Source organism: Hypanus sabinus, chromosome 9 (assembly GCF_030144855.1).
Source record: "Hypanus sabinus isolate sHypSab1 chromosome 9, sHypSab1.hap1, whole genome shotgun sequence".
NCBI classification, from domain to species: domain Eukaryota; kingdom Metazoa; phylum Chordata; class Chondrichthyes; order Myliobatiformes; family Dasyatidae; genus Hypanus; species Hypanus sabinus.
Genome location: NC_082714.1, coordinates 96,829,031 through 96,845,879, shown reverse-complemented (window position 1 = coordinate 96,845,879; position 16,849 = coordinate 96,829,031). Strand labels below are relative to the sequence as shown.

At 40.5% G+C, this 16,849-nt stretch overlaps 1 protein-coding gene across 3 annotated transcripts in view; it reads left to right on the top strand.

Moving 5' to 3' along the window:
* The first annotated feature begins 1,095 nt into the window (after positions 1–1,095).
* Positions 1,096–16,849, top strand: part of LOC132399665 (regulation of nuclear pre-mRNA domain-containing protein 2-like) — a 97,757-nt gene continuing 82,003 nt past the window's right edge. The window contains exon 1 of one of the 3 annotated variants that reach the window (XM_059980303.1): positions 1,096–1,426. In XM_059980303.1, the coding sequence (XP_059836286.1) occupies positions 1,255–1,426 (172 nt within the window). In that variant the 5' untranslated portion in view covers positions 1,096–1,254. Of the gene's footprint in view, positions 1,427–1,567; positions 1,658–16,849 lie in introns of those variants that run through there. The other 2 variants (XM_059980301.1, XM_059980302.1) reach the window with 2 other exon arrangements.

Sequence of the window (16,849 nt, the reverse complement as noted above, 5' to 3'; positions counted from 1 at the left end):
CTTTATATACCCAACATTTGCAGTCTGTTGTCTCCACCATATTGCTTTATCCTCATGACCTCGCTGAGCCTTTGAACGGCGGCTAAAACAAAAAGCTTTAGGTACACCTGGTTACAGGCGGGCAGCACCGCCTCCCCTAGGCAGTACCACCGTCTCTCCGGCGGGGGAGGGTGGTTGGTAACCAGTCGGGTCGCGGTACCTTCGCCAACAGTGACAGTTAGGGGTGGGGGTTGGAAAGTAATGTTTGGGGAGGTCGTTGTCCGCCCGCTGAGGAAGACGGCATCCCCGCGCCTGTCAGCCGCTCTCCCTAGTCGGTGGCGCAGCCATCTCCCGGCCCTGCCGCGCATGCGCGCCGGCCCTAGCCGCCCGGCTGACACCAAATGGCGGCGACCAGAGCCAGCAGGCACCGTGACTACAGCAGTTACCATCCCGCAGATAGAGAGACTGAACCAAACAAAACAAGTACACATATTATTAACTACTGTCGAGAGAAAGTAAAGCAAACTCCAGCCGAGGGGCGATTAGAGCTTTACCTAAAGCTGCATGCAGAGCGCAGCTATTAGCCCTCGCCGTGACGTCACTGCTGCCCGCCCTCACGACGTTTGCTTAGCGCGCGAACTGCAGTCCGTTGCCCGCTCGCTCCGGGGGGGGGGGGGGGGGGGGAGGAAATTACTACGCACGCGTGCTGGCCACCGCAAAGGGGACTGCGCAGGCGCACCATCTAACGGTCGACTCACTCCCCTTCTCCCAACGAATGCTTCTGTATGCGTGAGGCGAATATAATCCACCCAGCCACATTCTCGTTTTTTTTCCTCCTCCAAATCATCATCTTGTTCCTATTAATAATTAGACGGAGTTTCCCATCGAGTGCAGAGAAGACAGAGGACCTGCATCGTTGCGTGCGCGTCTAGCTACGTTACGTATTAGGGGAAAGGCTAGGCGTAGTGCGCGCCCACAACCTCCTTTCCCTTCACGTGACGCATTTATTTTGGAGGGGAGGGGGCAGCGTATTTTGCGTGCGCGCTCCATCCCCCATCTCCTACGTTCGTGTTAGGAGAGGCGAGCGGAGGTTACGTGCGCGCCACCCCTCATCTGAGTGCAGACGAGACAGCAGGCAGTGGTGGCGTGCCCGTGCGCGTTCGCGTGCTGTTTGACGGCGACCCCGCTACCCCTTCTCTCTCCGTGCCTGCGCCTTGCTTTCCCCCTTACCACCCCACCGCAGGGGACGCGCAGCGGGGGGGAGGGGGGACCAAGATGGCGGCGGCCGGGTCGGCTGCTTGGGCCGCTCTGGAGACAACGCTGGAGAAGAAGCTGCTGACGGTGACCAACACGATGGACAGTATCCAGGGCCTGTCCGCCTGGATCCTCGACAACAAGAAGCACTACACCTCCATCGTCAGGCATTGGATGAAGTGCATGAGGAAAGGTGAGCGCAGCCTGGCGCCTGGACGTGCATGGGGGAGGGGAGGGCCGGGCCAGGGCACGCAGCATTGTGTGGGTTTGGATATCGGGCTGTGTGCACGTATCTGTCTGAAAATTTATCGTTTTATATAGCGTGAAAGTTCTCTCACACGGTCGGTGAGCAAAGAATTGTGCAGATAATGGACTGGACATCAGATGTAAAACAAAATGGTCAACAGAGTCAACAGATCTGACAGTAAGGTTCTCTACCCAATTGCCTTGAGAATGTCTCGAGTTATCGAGAATGTCTCGCTCCTTTGGCTATATAGCTATTTTCTTTGTTCCTCTGGTCTTTCCAATCAGATTGACAATTGGCAAGAAAATTTCAAGTGGCTGTGATTCTCTAGTTCGTATTGGCTCGTCTTAGCTAAACAACACTCTTTCTTTAACTTAAACCTCTGCCCCATCTTCATGACTGACTTAGTCAATTATACATAGTAGAGGGAATACTTAAAGCAATAATTTTGACACCATATTGCCATGGATTGATTGCAAGTGGGGTATATTTGTAGCAGAGCTTTGTGTAGTTGTGTTGCTGGGCTTTGGCATACCCATAGCCCCAACTTCCAGTGAAATGAAAATTTAATGCTGCCTTTATATAATATCTTTCATAATCTTGGGTCATCTATAAGATCTTTACTGCTTTGATAAGGGAAGGGCAGCAGATAATGGATGGATTCAAGCTGAATTTTGCTATGATAGCAGTGGCAAAAATCTCACTTTGAGGATACTGGAGAATAGTTTCAAAGGGTACAAGCTTGACCAGACAATTATAACACATTGCAAGAACTCATCAGGTCAGAAAGCATCAATGGAGAGGTAACACAGTCAACATTTTTGGCTGAGACCCTTAATCAGGACTGGAAAGGTTAGGGGAAGGCACGCTAATAGTGATGGGTGAAACCAGGTTGGAGGGTGGGAGATGAAGTGAGAGCTGGGAGGTGATGGGTGGAATAGTTAAAGGGCTGAAGAAGAAACAATTTGATAGAACAAGAGAGTTGACTGTGAGAGAAAGGGAAGGAAGAGGGCAGGAGAAAGAGTTGATAGGCAAGTGAAGAGAAGTGGTAAGAGGGGAACTGCAATGGTAAAAGAGACGGGGGGGGGGGGGGGGGGCTAGACATTACCAGAAGTTGGAGAAATCGATGTTCATGTCATCATGCTGGAGGCTAAATAAATGACATATGAGATGTTGCTCCTCCAACCTGAGAATGGCCTCATTAAAGCAGCAGAGGAGGCCAAGGAACAACCTGTTGGAGTGGGAAATAGAATCAAAATGGGTGGGTCACTGGGAAATCCTGTCTGTTGTGGCAGACAGATAGAACAAAGATACTTTGCCTTCTCTCACCTGCCTATCAACACTCCTTTGGTGCTTGGCCTGAAACATTGGGTAGTTGTAGAATACACTTTCTGGTGCTACTTGGACACGTCTGCAGTGACAGTTTATTCATTTCCATTGATGCTGCCTGACCTATGTTCCTCCAGCATTTTATATGTGTTGCTGTGGAATTCTAGCATCAGCAGAAATCTCTTGTGTTTTGGACTAGCTCCCTGAAATAGAGCCTTAAATGTTGGAAAAAGGAAGCCAGCAGTTTAGATTTTGTAACCATGCTATGGATAAGCTGTTGTCTTGAATTTCACATTGCAAAAGTTTTTATTCCTTTAATGTTATGGTTTTTGAGTCAGCTTTCTATAGGTATCAGCCATTAGAAATATCTGCATGGTTTACTGGGACATTAATGTAGCTAGATTCAACAATCTTGCTTTGTTGTTCTACTACGATGTGCTACTAATCTAGGACAAATATAAAGTTATTCCATGGTATTATGAGAGGATGAATCAGTGTTCCATTTGTCGACCGGTATGAATGTTAGGTTGTTGGAAACATCTACATGTTCTACATCTAATGACTATAGGGAGATTGGAAGATACAAGGACTTTGTTTTGATCTGGCAGGTTGCTTTGCAGATGGTGCAATGTCGATGTGTGAATTGACTTTGAGTTGTGTATACTTTGAGGGAAAATAGAACAAATGTGAAGTATTGTCATGGCTTTAAACCTGAGTTATGGCCACTTGATTTGTGCAAAATAACCAGTTGAATTAAGAACTTCTGTTAAGTACGTTGTGCAAAATAGCTGAAGATGAAGGATTCCTCTGCCACTGGTGATGATAAATGGGAGCAATTGGTGCTTATGAATAAAAATCCTGTTGGCATGTCATTTGTTATATTTTTCATGTTCAATTATATTTTCTGTAAGTGCTTGCAAGAAAATGAACCTGTGTAGTTTTTGGTAACATATATGGATTTTAACTTTGAGATCTATAGTGATACCAAAGCCAAGTGACAGTACTTGTGTATGTACTGATTTCATAGAGAGGAAAAGAAAGTATTTCATGATTAGAATGCAGTAACATTGATTTGGTTGATGTGAGTAATCTAACAGGATCAGTGTTTCTCAGTGGGACAGAAGAAATCAAGTTAAATATGGTGTGATCAAGTACTTCATTAAGCCTCTGCTAGAGGAATTGGATCCCATTGAATGATTGCAAGTCAGAATAGACTGATTCTAGGCAGTTGTGACCTCTTGCATTTGAAAGCAATTTGCTGTTTCATCTCACTTACTAAGATAACTGAGCTTAGCTATACTCTTGTAACATTCAGGTAGTGAAATAATGTTTACTGGAACAGCAACACACACAAGTAGGAACTCAGCAGGCCAGGTAGCATCTATGGAAAAGAGTACAGTTGATATTTTGGGCCGAGACCATTTTGCATTTCCTCCAGCATTTTGTGTGTGTTGATTGAATTTCCAGCATCTGCAAATTTTCTCTTGTTTAATGAAACAATGTGTGTTTCTATCATTTCAAAGATAGGTAAGAGAACTTTAAAATTATTATTATTATTCTTAATAAGTAGAACTTTAAAAGTTCAGCGTGATGGGCTGAATGGTCCTTTAGTGATATCTATGTTACCATATTTGTCTTGTGTGCTTAATGATTGTTAACTGTCTTTAGTGCTGAAATCAGAGGTAAAATCCAAAATCAATTGGACTTTTACAACCCCATGGCTTGTATAAAACACCTTTATAGTCTTAATCAGTTTTGTGTGTTTTGACAATAATAAGCTTCTAGGTTTTGCTTTGGTGTAAATCTTAGAAATTTTTCAAGATACAGCGGTTGTGATAGTCCTGCAAAATGCACATTGGCACCAAATGGATGGATTTGAAATAATAATATTTATGATGGTGGGAATGTTGTTGTATATGATTTTGGAATGTACTCAGAATTTTGCTCTATGCTTTAGCATTATCTTTAGCATTCTTTAATCCCGATACCGTATTCCTGCTTTCTCCCCATTCTCCTTTATGCCGCCTTTTTTTAAAAATGTATGCTCAACTACTTGGCCTCTACAGCTCATTGTGGTGGCAAATTCCACAAGTTCACTATTCTCAAGTGAAGAAATATCTGCTCATTTCAATGCTAAATCTCTTGCCTTGTAACCCGAGACTCCAACCGTTCGTTCTTGACATCCTAGTCATGGGGGAAATGTCTACCCCAGATCAGTTGTCTGGCTCTGTCAGAGTTTTGGAACTTCAATATTTAGCTGTCAAATGATTGTGTTCAGGTCAAATGGTGTAGAGGAATTGCCCCGAAGCTTGCAGTTCCTCAACATCATTCCAGTCTCAACCTGAAACAGTTAATGTTTCAGGTCAAGACACTTGATCTAGACTAGCGTTTTGCTCTAGTTTTCAGCATCTGCAGGCTCTTGTGTTTTCAGAATATGGTTTTTAGCTGCTTTCAGATTATGTAATGCATAAATAATAGTGATTCGTATTGAAACTGCATAGAGTGAAATAGTTAATGTCAGCTCAGTTTCTCATGCCTGATGTGCTGATATTATTCAGTATTTTTCTGCTTTTCACTTTTGAGTATCTGACGTATAACAAAATTATGCTAGAGGGAATGCAAGAATCTGATTAATGTAGAAAAGGTGCTGAAAATATTCAGAAGGCTCAATTTCAACGAGGTAGTCCAAAACATGAGATTATGCAGATGCTGGAAATTCAAAGCAATACACACACAGTGATGGAGGAACTCAGCAGGTCAGGCAGCATCGATGGAAATGATGAAATGTCAATATTTTGGGCCGAGACCCTTCAACAGGATGAATATTCTCCTTTTTACTTCTGTTCTTAATTTTCTTTTCCTGTTTCTGCAAAGCTGATATGTGGAAATTATTTTTCTGTACTTCATGGTGTCAAAATTGGTGCACCTTGCATTGTATTATTCTTTCTGAGAAGTTCAGTGTGAAGCTATTCATCCCCTTGTCTATTTCCATCTACAATCTCCTGTTTTAAACTGAAGTGTGTTGTGCTTTGCTCCTGACATATCACTTGTGGAAAGACTGCTTTTTATTTTAAATTGTGATGTGAATAGTTACAGGGAACTTAAAGAAGTGCTCAAATGGCAAAAAGAAACTACAGTGAAAGTCAAAGTCAACTTATTAAAGTTACGTATAAAGTTATGATATAATAATTAGAGATGAATTTTCTTGCAGCCATTTACAGGAAAATAAAGAATTACTATAGAACTTTAAAAACATTTTGCATAATCAAAGACTGACAGACAACCAATGTGCGGAAGAAGACAGACTTTGCAAATTAAATAAATAAATAATACGGAGAATATGAGTTATAGAATTCTTCAAAGTGAGCCTGTAGGTTGTGGAATCAGTTCAGAGTTGAGGTGAGGAGCCAGTTCAGGAGTCTAGCTGTAGGATAATTGTTCCTGAACCTGGTGATGTAGGGTCTAAGGCTCCTGTACTTGCTAAATGGGAAATACTTTTCTTTCAACTTTGAATTGGATTCTGTTGTTTTTAGATCTATATAATATAAAGGTCAGTTTGCTGCATGTAGTATAGTAGCATTCTAATTAATTTTTAAAAATTTATATTTCTTTTTTCTTTGGAACTCAAGTCTGAAATTACAAGTATGGGACAAGTTGATTCTAGATTAATGTCAGGTTTGCCCTGAGGTTGAATAGTACTGCTGAGATTAGTTCATTTTGTGCTGTTTGGGAATTGAGCCTGGAACGTTATCATTTCAATTGATCATTCACCTTGATGATTTGGAAAAGGGGACTGAGTGTAGCGTAGCAAAATTTGCTGATGACACTAAACTGAGTGGAAAAGCAAATTATACAGAGGATGTGGAGAGTCTGCAGAGGGATGTAGATAGGTTAAGTGAGTGGGCCAAGGTCTGGCAGATGGAATACAATGTTGGTAAATGCGAGATCATACACTTTGGAAGGAGTAATAGAAGAGCAGATTATTTAAATAGTGAAAGATTGTAGCATGCTGTTGTGCAGAGGGACTTGGGAGTGCTTGTGCATGAATAGCAAAAAGTTGGCTTGCAGATAAAACAATTTATTAAGAAGGCAAACGGTATGTTGGCCTTCATTGCTAGAGGGATTGAGTTCAAGAGCAGGCAGGTCATGATGCAGGGTATTGGTGAGGCTGCACCTGAAGTACTGTGTACAGTTCTGGTCTCCATACTTGAAGAGGATATATTGGTTTTGGAGGCAGTGCAGAGGAGGTTGATTCCAGAGATGAAGGGGTTAACCTGTAAGGAGAGATTGAGACGCCTGGAACTATACTCTCTGGAATTTAGAAGAATGAGAGGGGATCTTATTAGAAACAATCAACATTTTGAAAGAGATAGATAAGATAGAAGTAGGAAAGTTGTTTCCATCAGTAGGTGAGAGTAGAACTAGGGGACATTGCTTCAAGATTCAGGGGAGAAGATTTAGGACGGAGATGAGGAGAAACTGTTTTTCTCAGAGAGTGGTGAATCTGTGGAATTCTCTGCCCAGGGAAGCAGTTGAGGCTTCTTCACTAAATATATTTAAGATACAGTTAGATAGATTTTTACGTAGTAGGGGAATTAAGGGTTATGGGGAAAAGGCAGGTAGATGGAGCTGAGTTTACAGACAGATCAGCCTTGATCTTAGCTCGATGGGCCAGATGGCCTACTCCTGCTCCTATTTCTTATGTTCGTATCAGCATCCTCTTTACCTATTTAGTCACCAGAGAGGATGACTTTTCTCTTATGCAAGCGCTTGTACTCTGCGTTGGGGTTGCTTAATACTTGAAGCAAATGTTTCAAAGTTGATAACCCACTGTATCAGAGTTTGCAGTTTCACATTTTCAAAATTAGGGGACAATTCTATTGGATTTAAGACGATAAAACATAGGAGAAGAATTAGACCATTCAGCCCATCAAAGCTGCTGCACCAATTTCATCATGGCTGGTTATAGATCCCACTCAACTCCATACACCTGTCTTCTCGCCATATCCTTTGATGCCCTGCTTGATCGGAAAATGATCAACTTCTATAAATATACCCATGGACTTGGCTTCCACCACAGTCTGTGGCAGAACATTCCAGAGATTCACTACTCTCTGGCTTACAAAAAACTCCTTACCTCTCTTCTAAAAGATTGTCCCTCAATATTGAGGCTGTGCCTTCTAGTTCTAGATATCTCCACCGTAAGAAACATTGTCTCCACATCCACTGGCATTTACTGACCATTTAGAGTATATCTTTATTTGCTGACTATTGGGTGTGTGTCTGTATTTATTACCCACAGGGAGTGAGTCTGTATTAACTGACCATCTGGAGTGTGTCTGTAGTTATAGACCATTGGCTGTGTGTCTGTATTTAGTCCTATCTAAACCTTTCAGCATTCAGTGGGTTTCAGTGAGATCCCCCCAACATTTTTCTAAATTCCAGTGTGTACAGGCCCAAGTCTTCCAAACACTCATAGTATGTTAACCCCTTTATTCCCAGAAACATCCTCGTGAACCACCTCTGGACTCTCTCCAATGATAACACATTCTTTCTGAGATCTGGGGCCCAAAGCTGTATGTCTAATAAAGCCTTAGCATTATCTCTTCACTTTTATATTCTATTCCCCTGGGGGACGGGGGGGGGGGGGAAGCTAATATTGTATTTATTTGAAAATAACAAATGTGTTTTTATTCAAAAAGGATGGATGAAGAAAGCAGAACACTACATATCAGTTAGTTTAATATCTTATTGGGGAAAGTAGCTGTTACTGTATTGGTTATGGCAAGGCACAAGAAAATATGCGGGTCATTGGGCAAAGTCTATTTGGTTTTAAGGGATGACCAATTCTCCAATTTATCAGAGCGGAGAAATAATGTGCTGGTGGTAAAGGGGAACTGGTGGATTTTCCGAAGATGCAAAAAGGTGCAGCATCAAATGTTATTGCAGAAAATAAGATGGTTGGCACCATCCTTTTGTGGAAGAAGATGGCACCAGGGAACAATGCGACCAAGGGCAACATTCTCCAGATGGTTCACCTAACTACTACTTTTACATCTTTTTCTTTCAAATGTGGTTCTGCGACTGTTGGAGTCTATGATTGCCATTTTTGTAATGTGTTTTTCTGGCTGATTGAGTGGTCAGACACTTTGCTGACTGAGGGTGTTTTAAGGTGAAGTGTGCGACCTAGAGGTTGAGAAGCCTTGAGATAGGGCAAGAGCCATGATCAACTCCATTTCTTGGTGATTGAAGCATCAAGGAAGAATGAAATCATTGAGGTGATTGGGTGTTCTGTGCCATCTTCTAGCCTCTTGCTCATTGCTGCTGGAGAAAGGTGTATGTGTGTGACACACTCTCCCTCAATGCCTTTGGATGGTACTCGAGTCCTGAATATTGGGTAAGGTTTAATCATTGAAGTTTGCGGATGGCACTTTGTAGTTCATGTTCTGATGTGTTTCTGGTCACTCCTCCTTTTGTTGCTATTTTGGGCAATTCTGAATCGGGCTGGCCTGCAGATAGCGAACACTAAGCTGAACTGCATATGTCTGGACACTTAATTTTGTGTTGTGTATTCTGTTTTTCACTCATTTATTTTTTGTTGCCATTTTGTGTGATTTTTTTTTATGCATGGGGTGGTTGATGTTTATTATTTGAGCAGATTCCATGGTTTTCTTTGTTTTGTCGTTGTCTGTGGAGAAGACGAATCTCGGGTTTTATGCTACATACTTTGATAATGTTCTTTGAATCTTTGAGAAAATAAAGACTTGTGGTAGGAGATATTGTGCAGGTGTGAATATAAAATTAGCTACTTCATGAGAGCATGATGGGCATAAATGTTTTACTAGGTGGCAAGCTGTGCCATTGGAATTGATGCTGGGCCTCAGGTTTTACAGTTTATATAAATAACAGATGAAGGTAACAGAGTCATGGTTGCTCATTTGTCATCAGTAAAAGAAAAGTAAGACAAAGAAAATGCAAAGGAATACAGGTAGTTGAGTGGGCGTGGATCCTACAAGTGAGGGTATGATGTAAGAAAATAGGAAATTCTTTTTTGACAAGACAAATCAAAAGGAAGCATGTTGTTTAAAATAAGACAACAGTGTAGAATTCTGAGACACAGAGACATCTGGATGTTGAAGCACATGATTTGTAAACAATTATATAATGCAGGAACAGTAAGAAATTACTGAAGCTATCAAGGTGGTATAATTTATCGCTCCACATTCTAAATGCTTTGGTTAAATGAGATACTGATGAAACCAGATTGGAGTATTACATACAATCTAGATTTCATGAAGAATTGATGTAAACATTTTGGAATTGCTTCAGAGAAGGTTTGTTAGACTGCTACTGGAATGGATGGTTTGTCTTGTATCTGCTGGAGTTCAGAAGCATGAGAGGGATCTTGATTGAAACGTACAGTCTTGAGGGGCTTTTATTGGTGGGTATGTAGAGAGGATGTTTCCTGTAGAAAGAGGAGTCACTATTTTAAAAATAGAGGTTATCCATTAAAGTGGAGAAATAGGTGATTTTTTTTTGCTGTGTTGGAACTCCCCCAAAAGTGTGATGGAAGCAGGTGTTTTAAGACAGATTTACGTTAATTCTTGAAATGTAAGGAAGTGAAAGGTTAACATGAGTAAATGGAAATACAGAGTTGAAATTGCAGTCAAATTGAACATGATCTGATGGAATGGTGGAACTGAGTGACTTAGAACATAGAACAATACAGTACAGTACAGGCCCTTTGGCCCACAATGTTGTGCCAACCCTTAAACCCTGCCTCCCATATAACCCTCCACCTTAAGTTCCTCCATATACCTGTCTAGTAGTCTCTTAAATTGCATTTGTTCCTGTCCCAATGTTTACATGTATAGTAAGCAATAAATCAGATAATAACCAATAAATATGAATAGTCCATTTAGTAAAATAATGGATAACTGTAGTGAATATGAAACTAACAGATTTCTACTAACTTAGAGCTTAAATAGGATGAGCATCAGGATAAAATTGGGTTCTTGTTTTAGTAACTCAACAATTCTCTCTTGGGGATATGTTAGGGCACAATGTCTATGAAGCTGTGTACAATGAAAGTCACTTCTTCCGGGACGGGAAAAGAATGTTGAAGTGATGATAATGTAATAGATGATACTACATAAAATGATTAGTCTTTTTCTCATCTAAGTGAGCTAGTCATTGACAGCAAGATTTATTGACCATCCCTCAGTGGATTTGAAAAGGTGCTGTCCAGTCATCTTCAAATACTGATGAGTCAACATCATTGCTATAGATTCAGTTGAATACATAATCCAACTTTTTTTTTAAAAAGGATGAATAGATTTTTTTTCCTTAAAGGGCATTGTAAACTGGGGATTTTATGACGATATGTTATTTTCATGTTTGCTACATCACAGAAGGTTGTTTGGCCTTTTGAGTCCATGGTTGCCTTTTAGCATAGCATTTTCATTTGGTCCCGTTTTCCCCCTCATTTCTCTGCACCACAACAAACTCTACCTGTTGTCAGGTGCAATGAGCAATTTTAGAGCAGTGAATGTATTATTGATACACTGATAACCATTCAGAACAGAGGGTGGTGAATATGTGGAGTTCAGTGCCACAGATGACTGTGGAAGACATGTTTAAAGTGGAGATTAATAGGTTCTTGATTAATCAGGGCATCAAAAATTACAAGAAGATGGCACGAGAATGGAATTGGTAGGGATAATAAATCAGCCACTTGATGGATTTTTGGCTTAATACAGATCCACTGTCTTGAAGTCCCAATCATTACTCTAAGATGGCTCATGGCACCCAATTACAGGCCCCATTTACACCAGTCAGTCGTAAAGACTAAGAACTTTGTCAAGTCTTACCAGCCTGATACTCCATGCCATTTCAAGTGGATCTTAAAAAATCAGTAAACATGAGAGAGCTAGTGTGTGGATGTATTGTGCAATGTTATTTTAAATATCGTGTTTCTTAACCTGGTGGAAAAACTTCTTAATGCTCACCGTATTTGTTGGATAAATGGAAGATTGTATTTCATTTATATGCATTGTCCATTATCTGAAATGTGATATTTCTTGTGAGCATATCCCCAAGTACATTTTAGCAATGTGTGCTAAGATTCTGGTGGCAAGTAAATTAATTTATATATATTATCCTCTTTAAAAACCTGGAGAGGGATGGGCTCCACCAGGTTTCATATGCTGTACGATGAGCAATCTCCAAAAAGATTCCACCATCCTCTTTTATAGTAAACCTTAGTTAATCCAGCACCTTCTGGACTATGGTGCCACATTGGCTGATTTTCTGGACTAAATGGGATGTTGCTTCAATTAACCTTGAATTCTCATTCAAAAGATTCAAATTTATTTATCATGTGTACATGCAATCAGTTATTTGCATTAACAATATCTGAAGCCATTTTTCTGTAGTTTAAAAGGATTATCAACGATTTGGGCAAGTTGAAAGGGAGCAATGGAAACAGGCTCTTGGAAATTTAAAGGGAGCCTGGAATGTGTCCTTAGTTGGTACAGGGCCCTAGTGAGATTAAAGGAGTGTGGGAAAGAGGCCGCATTGTCAACGGTAATCAACCCGATGTAATGAAACAAATACCACAGTTGATTCTATTCTGTCTTTATTAGTAGCAAGCTACGAGAGAGAACATTCCATCTGCACTCACAGAGAGTCAAAACTCGAAGTCTCTCTAAGGACAGAGATACAGAGATTTTTATACCACCTTTTGTCACGAATGCCATCAGCAGTGATAGTCTGAGAAAAAGGCCATTTAAGCTTTGTCCACGTTAGACGGGATAGTTTTGAAAACGCCGGTTTCAAGTAAAAACGATAGGCGTCCACCCAATGCGTTTTTAAAAATATCTCTGTTCACATTAAAATGGATATTTCGGCGAACCTCCTGCGCATGCGCAGGACACATCTACCGAAAACAAGCGACATGTTGTGTGTCGAATCTGGCTGTGAATGACTTGGAGCACGTTTGTCCAGTTACAAACTAGAAAAACTTAAACAACGAACAGCCGTTGGCTCTCGTGCAGGAGAACTTAAAGGTAAAAAAAAGCTAATGCTGGAACGTATGGAGGCAACCGACAGGGAGTTCACGGACAGTATGACCCGGCTGACGACGAACATTGAAAAACTAACAAACTCTGTTGCATTAATGAAGCCCTTTGTTAACTGTATAAAACATGTCTGCATCAGTACTTGCATAAATAGGTAAACCACCTTCATACGAGCAAGGACAGAAAACAGGGCAAAGTGAGTATACTTAATTATTCAGTAAGTTATGGGTTAAAGTATTTGGTGAGTACATTTCTAACTCTTCTGGCTTCAGTCTTGTTGCCGTCTGTTCTGAAATTGTTAGCTTGCGTTCAAGAAAACAATGAAATGGTGCGCTGCCATCACCATCTGTTCCAGCATGTCATGACAGCATTTTTAGATTTCTCCGGTTGCCCTGTCCACACTGCTCTGGCCAAGCGGCATTTTCAAAATTACACACCCTGGAGAGTGTTTCTGAAAATCTCCAGTTTCGGGGGATAAAAACACAGTTTTAGTGCGAATGGAAGGTAAAAACGAAGAAAAAAAGCTTACGTTATAGATTTATCCGATGTAGTGTGGAAGTAGCCTTAATCACCTAAAACAGAGGTAAACATACTTGACAAATAACACTTAATCACATCAGGCAGAGGTAATCAGAAAACAGAGTATAGATTGTTACATCCTGCAAGTGAGTCAAGGAGTCAGCAGGACAAATTAATCCTTTAACCTCTTAATGCAAAAGGATAGTCAGATCCATAGACTCTGTCCAATCTGGCATTTTCAAAATTGCACACTCTGGAGGGCGTTTTAGAAAAGCTTTTTTGGGGGGAGAAAAATGCCATTTTAATGTGGGCGGTGGGTCAAAACAAAGAGAAAAAGCACCCGATGGGCAATCATGTAGTGGATTAGAATTTTACTGCATTGAAATACTTGAAATTAATTATCACTCATCTTTTCCTGGTTGGTAGTGTCAATGTTGAAGTAACATTTGGAACTTGCATGAGCAGAGGTGTAGAGGGTCGGTAACTTCAAATTCCTGGGTTTCAGTATCTCAGAAGACCTGGCCTGGACCCATCATATAAAATTAATTGCAAAGAAAGCAATTAATCAGGACCTTTACTTCCTCAGGAGTCTGAGAAGATTCAGCATGCAATCAAAAACCCTGGCAAACTTCTATAGGTTTGTGGTGGAAAGTGTGCTGATTGGCACCATTACAGCTGGGTATGGGAACACCAATGACTTTGTGCAGAAAATCCTACAAAATGTAGTGGATTCAGCCCCGCATGTCATAGGTAAAACCCTCCCAACCATTGAGGACATCTACATGAAGTGTTGTAGAAAAGCAACATCCATTATCAAAGTTTCTCACCACCCATGCTATGCTGTTTTCTCGTTGCTGCCACCAGGTAGAAGTGCCTCAAGACTTGTACCACCAGGTTCAAGAACTCTTACTACCCCTCAACCATCAGGCTCTTGAACAAAAAGGGATTAACTACAATCATTCTGCTTCTGGTGTTCCCGCAACCAAAGATCTCACTTTAAATACTCTTTATCCTGTCGTTTCATGCTCATTATTGCTGTTTACTTTTATCTCCATTTGCACAGTTTGTTGTTCATTGATCCTGTTTACAGTTACTGTTCTACAGATTTGCAAAGAATCTCAGGGTTGGATGTGGTGACATGTATGTACTTTGATAATAAATTTTATTTTGAACATTTGAACAGTACTACTGCAAAGTTCACCACAAATAATGAAATAATTTTGCCATCTCAATGTTTCAAGGTGCTTTATAGTTTCTTTTGCAGTATAGCCAGGTTAACTAATGAATGAATTTGAGAGTTCAGGCCCTTAGATAGATGTTTGCTGTAATTTTATTTTGGATTGCTGGTCCATGCTGACATTGGTCATTTGTACTGGAAAGGTGTATGTATTTTTGGTGATTGGTCTGTTGCACCCTTCTCTGTAACATTATTTGTGATGTTGCCTGCAAGCCGTCACTGACAGCAGCAAAGGTTAAGTGCACAATGCCCTGACCCAGTGCATGTTTGTATTTGCATCAAAAAAAAAATGAGTTTTATGGATTTTAAGTAGAGATTTTGAATTATGTAAATGTTTATAATTATATTAGTACTGTATAGGATATATGACACTGAGGTCAATATGTGATCCAACGGCCAGTGCTTATACTTTACTCTGCCCTCCTTTCTCTACTGTTGTGTTTGTCCACCTTCCCTAAGTGTTTCCAAGCTATTTGGAAACCTGTGATTGTAACTTGGGTATGCTTACCACTCCTGATAAAGAAGTTTCTTTAGAATTCCCTCCTGTATTTCTTTGTGACAATCTTGTAATGATAGTGTGTAGTTATGTTATTTCTGCAAGTGAACATAGAAGGTGAATCACAGCCCTCCTTAACTTTAAAGTAAAGAACTTCTTTCAGGGTCAGCAATGTTTTCCCAAGGGAAAGGAGACAATCTGTTCATCTTTTCCTGATATGTATACCTTTGTACTTCCTGCACCATTGCAATCTTTTTCTGGTTTCGTCCCTGATTCCTCTGCCTTTATACAAGATCAACTTAATATTCTGGGGGAGGTCTAAGCAGATTTAATAACCTTCCCCATGTTGCTGTCCTCCTCAGTTTTGAGTGTCCCCTCCATTAGGTATCATTTTCAGATTTATGAACTGTGCCTTTAATTCTTTAATGCAAATTGTGAACTGTTGCAGTCCCAGTCCTGAACAACTTCCCCTTTGCCATCTGATTCCTAAATGGACATTGAAGCTTTGGACACTACCTCACTTTTTTTAATATACAGTATTGCTGTTTTCGCTGCTAAGTTAAGAAATTTCATGTCACATGCTGGTGATAATAAACCTGATTCTGATTCTGATGCTGCTTGTTTCTCTGTGCACTGCATATTCTGTCCTTTCCAATCCTGAGCATTGGCATTTCTGTAACAAACCAGGATGCAAACAGTTAGATTCTCCCCACTGGACATCGATAGAAGAATTAGAATCAAAACCATTGGATTGTGTTTCCTGGTTTAGTTTTATAGCTGCTGGTATTTAGATTGTGCTTTCATGTACAAAATTTTCATTCGGTTTAATTAAAAACAAGCTACAAATAAATATGGCATAATTGCTGGAAGAAACAAAAGTTTTGGGCAATCAATAGGGCTTGGATGTAGAAGATGGCAAGATTGGTGTGCTAAAGGTATTTCAATGATCTACTGAAGGGCTTTCTTTCTAATCTTTTTTGATGTCTTCAGTTCTCTCAATATTAACATTTGTATACACTTAATCTGTTTTAATCTGTTTTTACCTTTGTCTGATGGTCTAAATACTTCTCTCAACTTCACTGCACTGAATGCAGCATACAATTGATCTTTCTCATTATCTACATGTCATGAGAAAATTCTAACCTGTTCACTATGAATTTTAAAATTTCAGTCCATAAGATACAGGAACATAATTGAGCCATTCAGTCCATTGAGTCTGCAAGGCCATTTGATCATGGCTGATTTGTTTCCCCCTCAACCCTTGTCCCCGTAACCTATCAACCTCCACCTTAAATACACCCAATGACCTGGCCTCTATAGCTGTCTGTGGCAATGAATTCCACAGATACACCAACCTCTGACTAAATAAATTCCTCCCCATATCTGTTATAAATGGATGCCCCTTTATTCTGAGGTTGTGGCCTTTGGTCCTAGACTCGCCCACCAGAGGAAACATCCTCTCCACATTCACACTATCGCGGGCTTTCAGCATTCAATAGAGTTCAATGAAATTTCCCCTCTTCTAAATTCGCTGAACCTTCATATACTCCTCATATGATAAGTACTTTGAACTTTGAATCTTCTCCAAAGTCAACACATCTATTCTTAGATCTATTATCATCTATTATGCTCAAAACTGTTCACAATACTTCAAGTGAGGCCTCACCAGTGCATTATAAATCCTTGCTTTTATATTCGAGACCTTGCAAAAT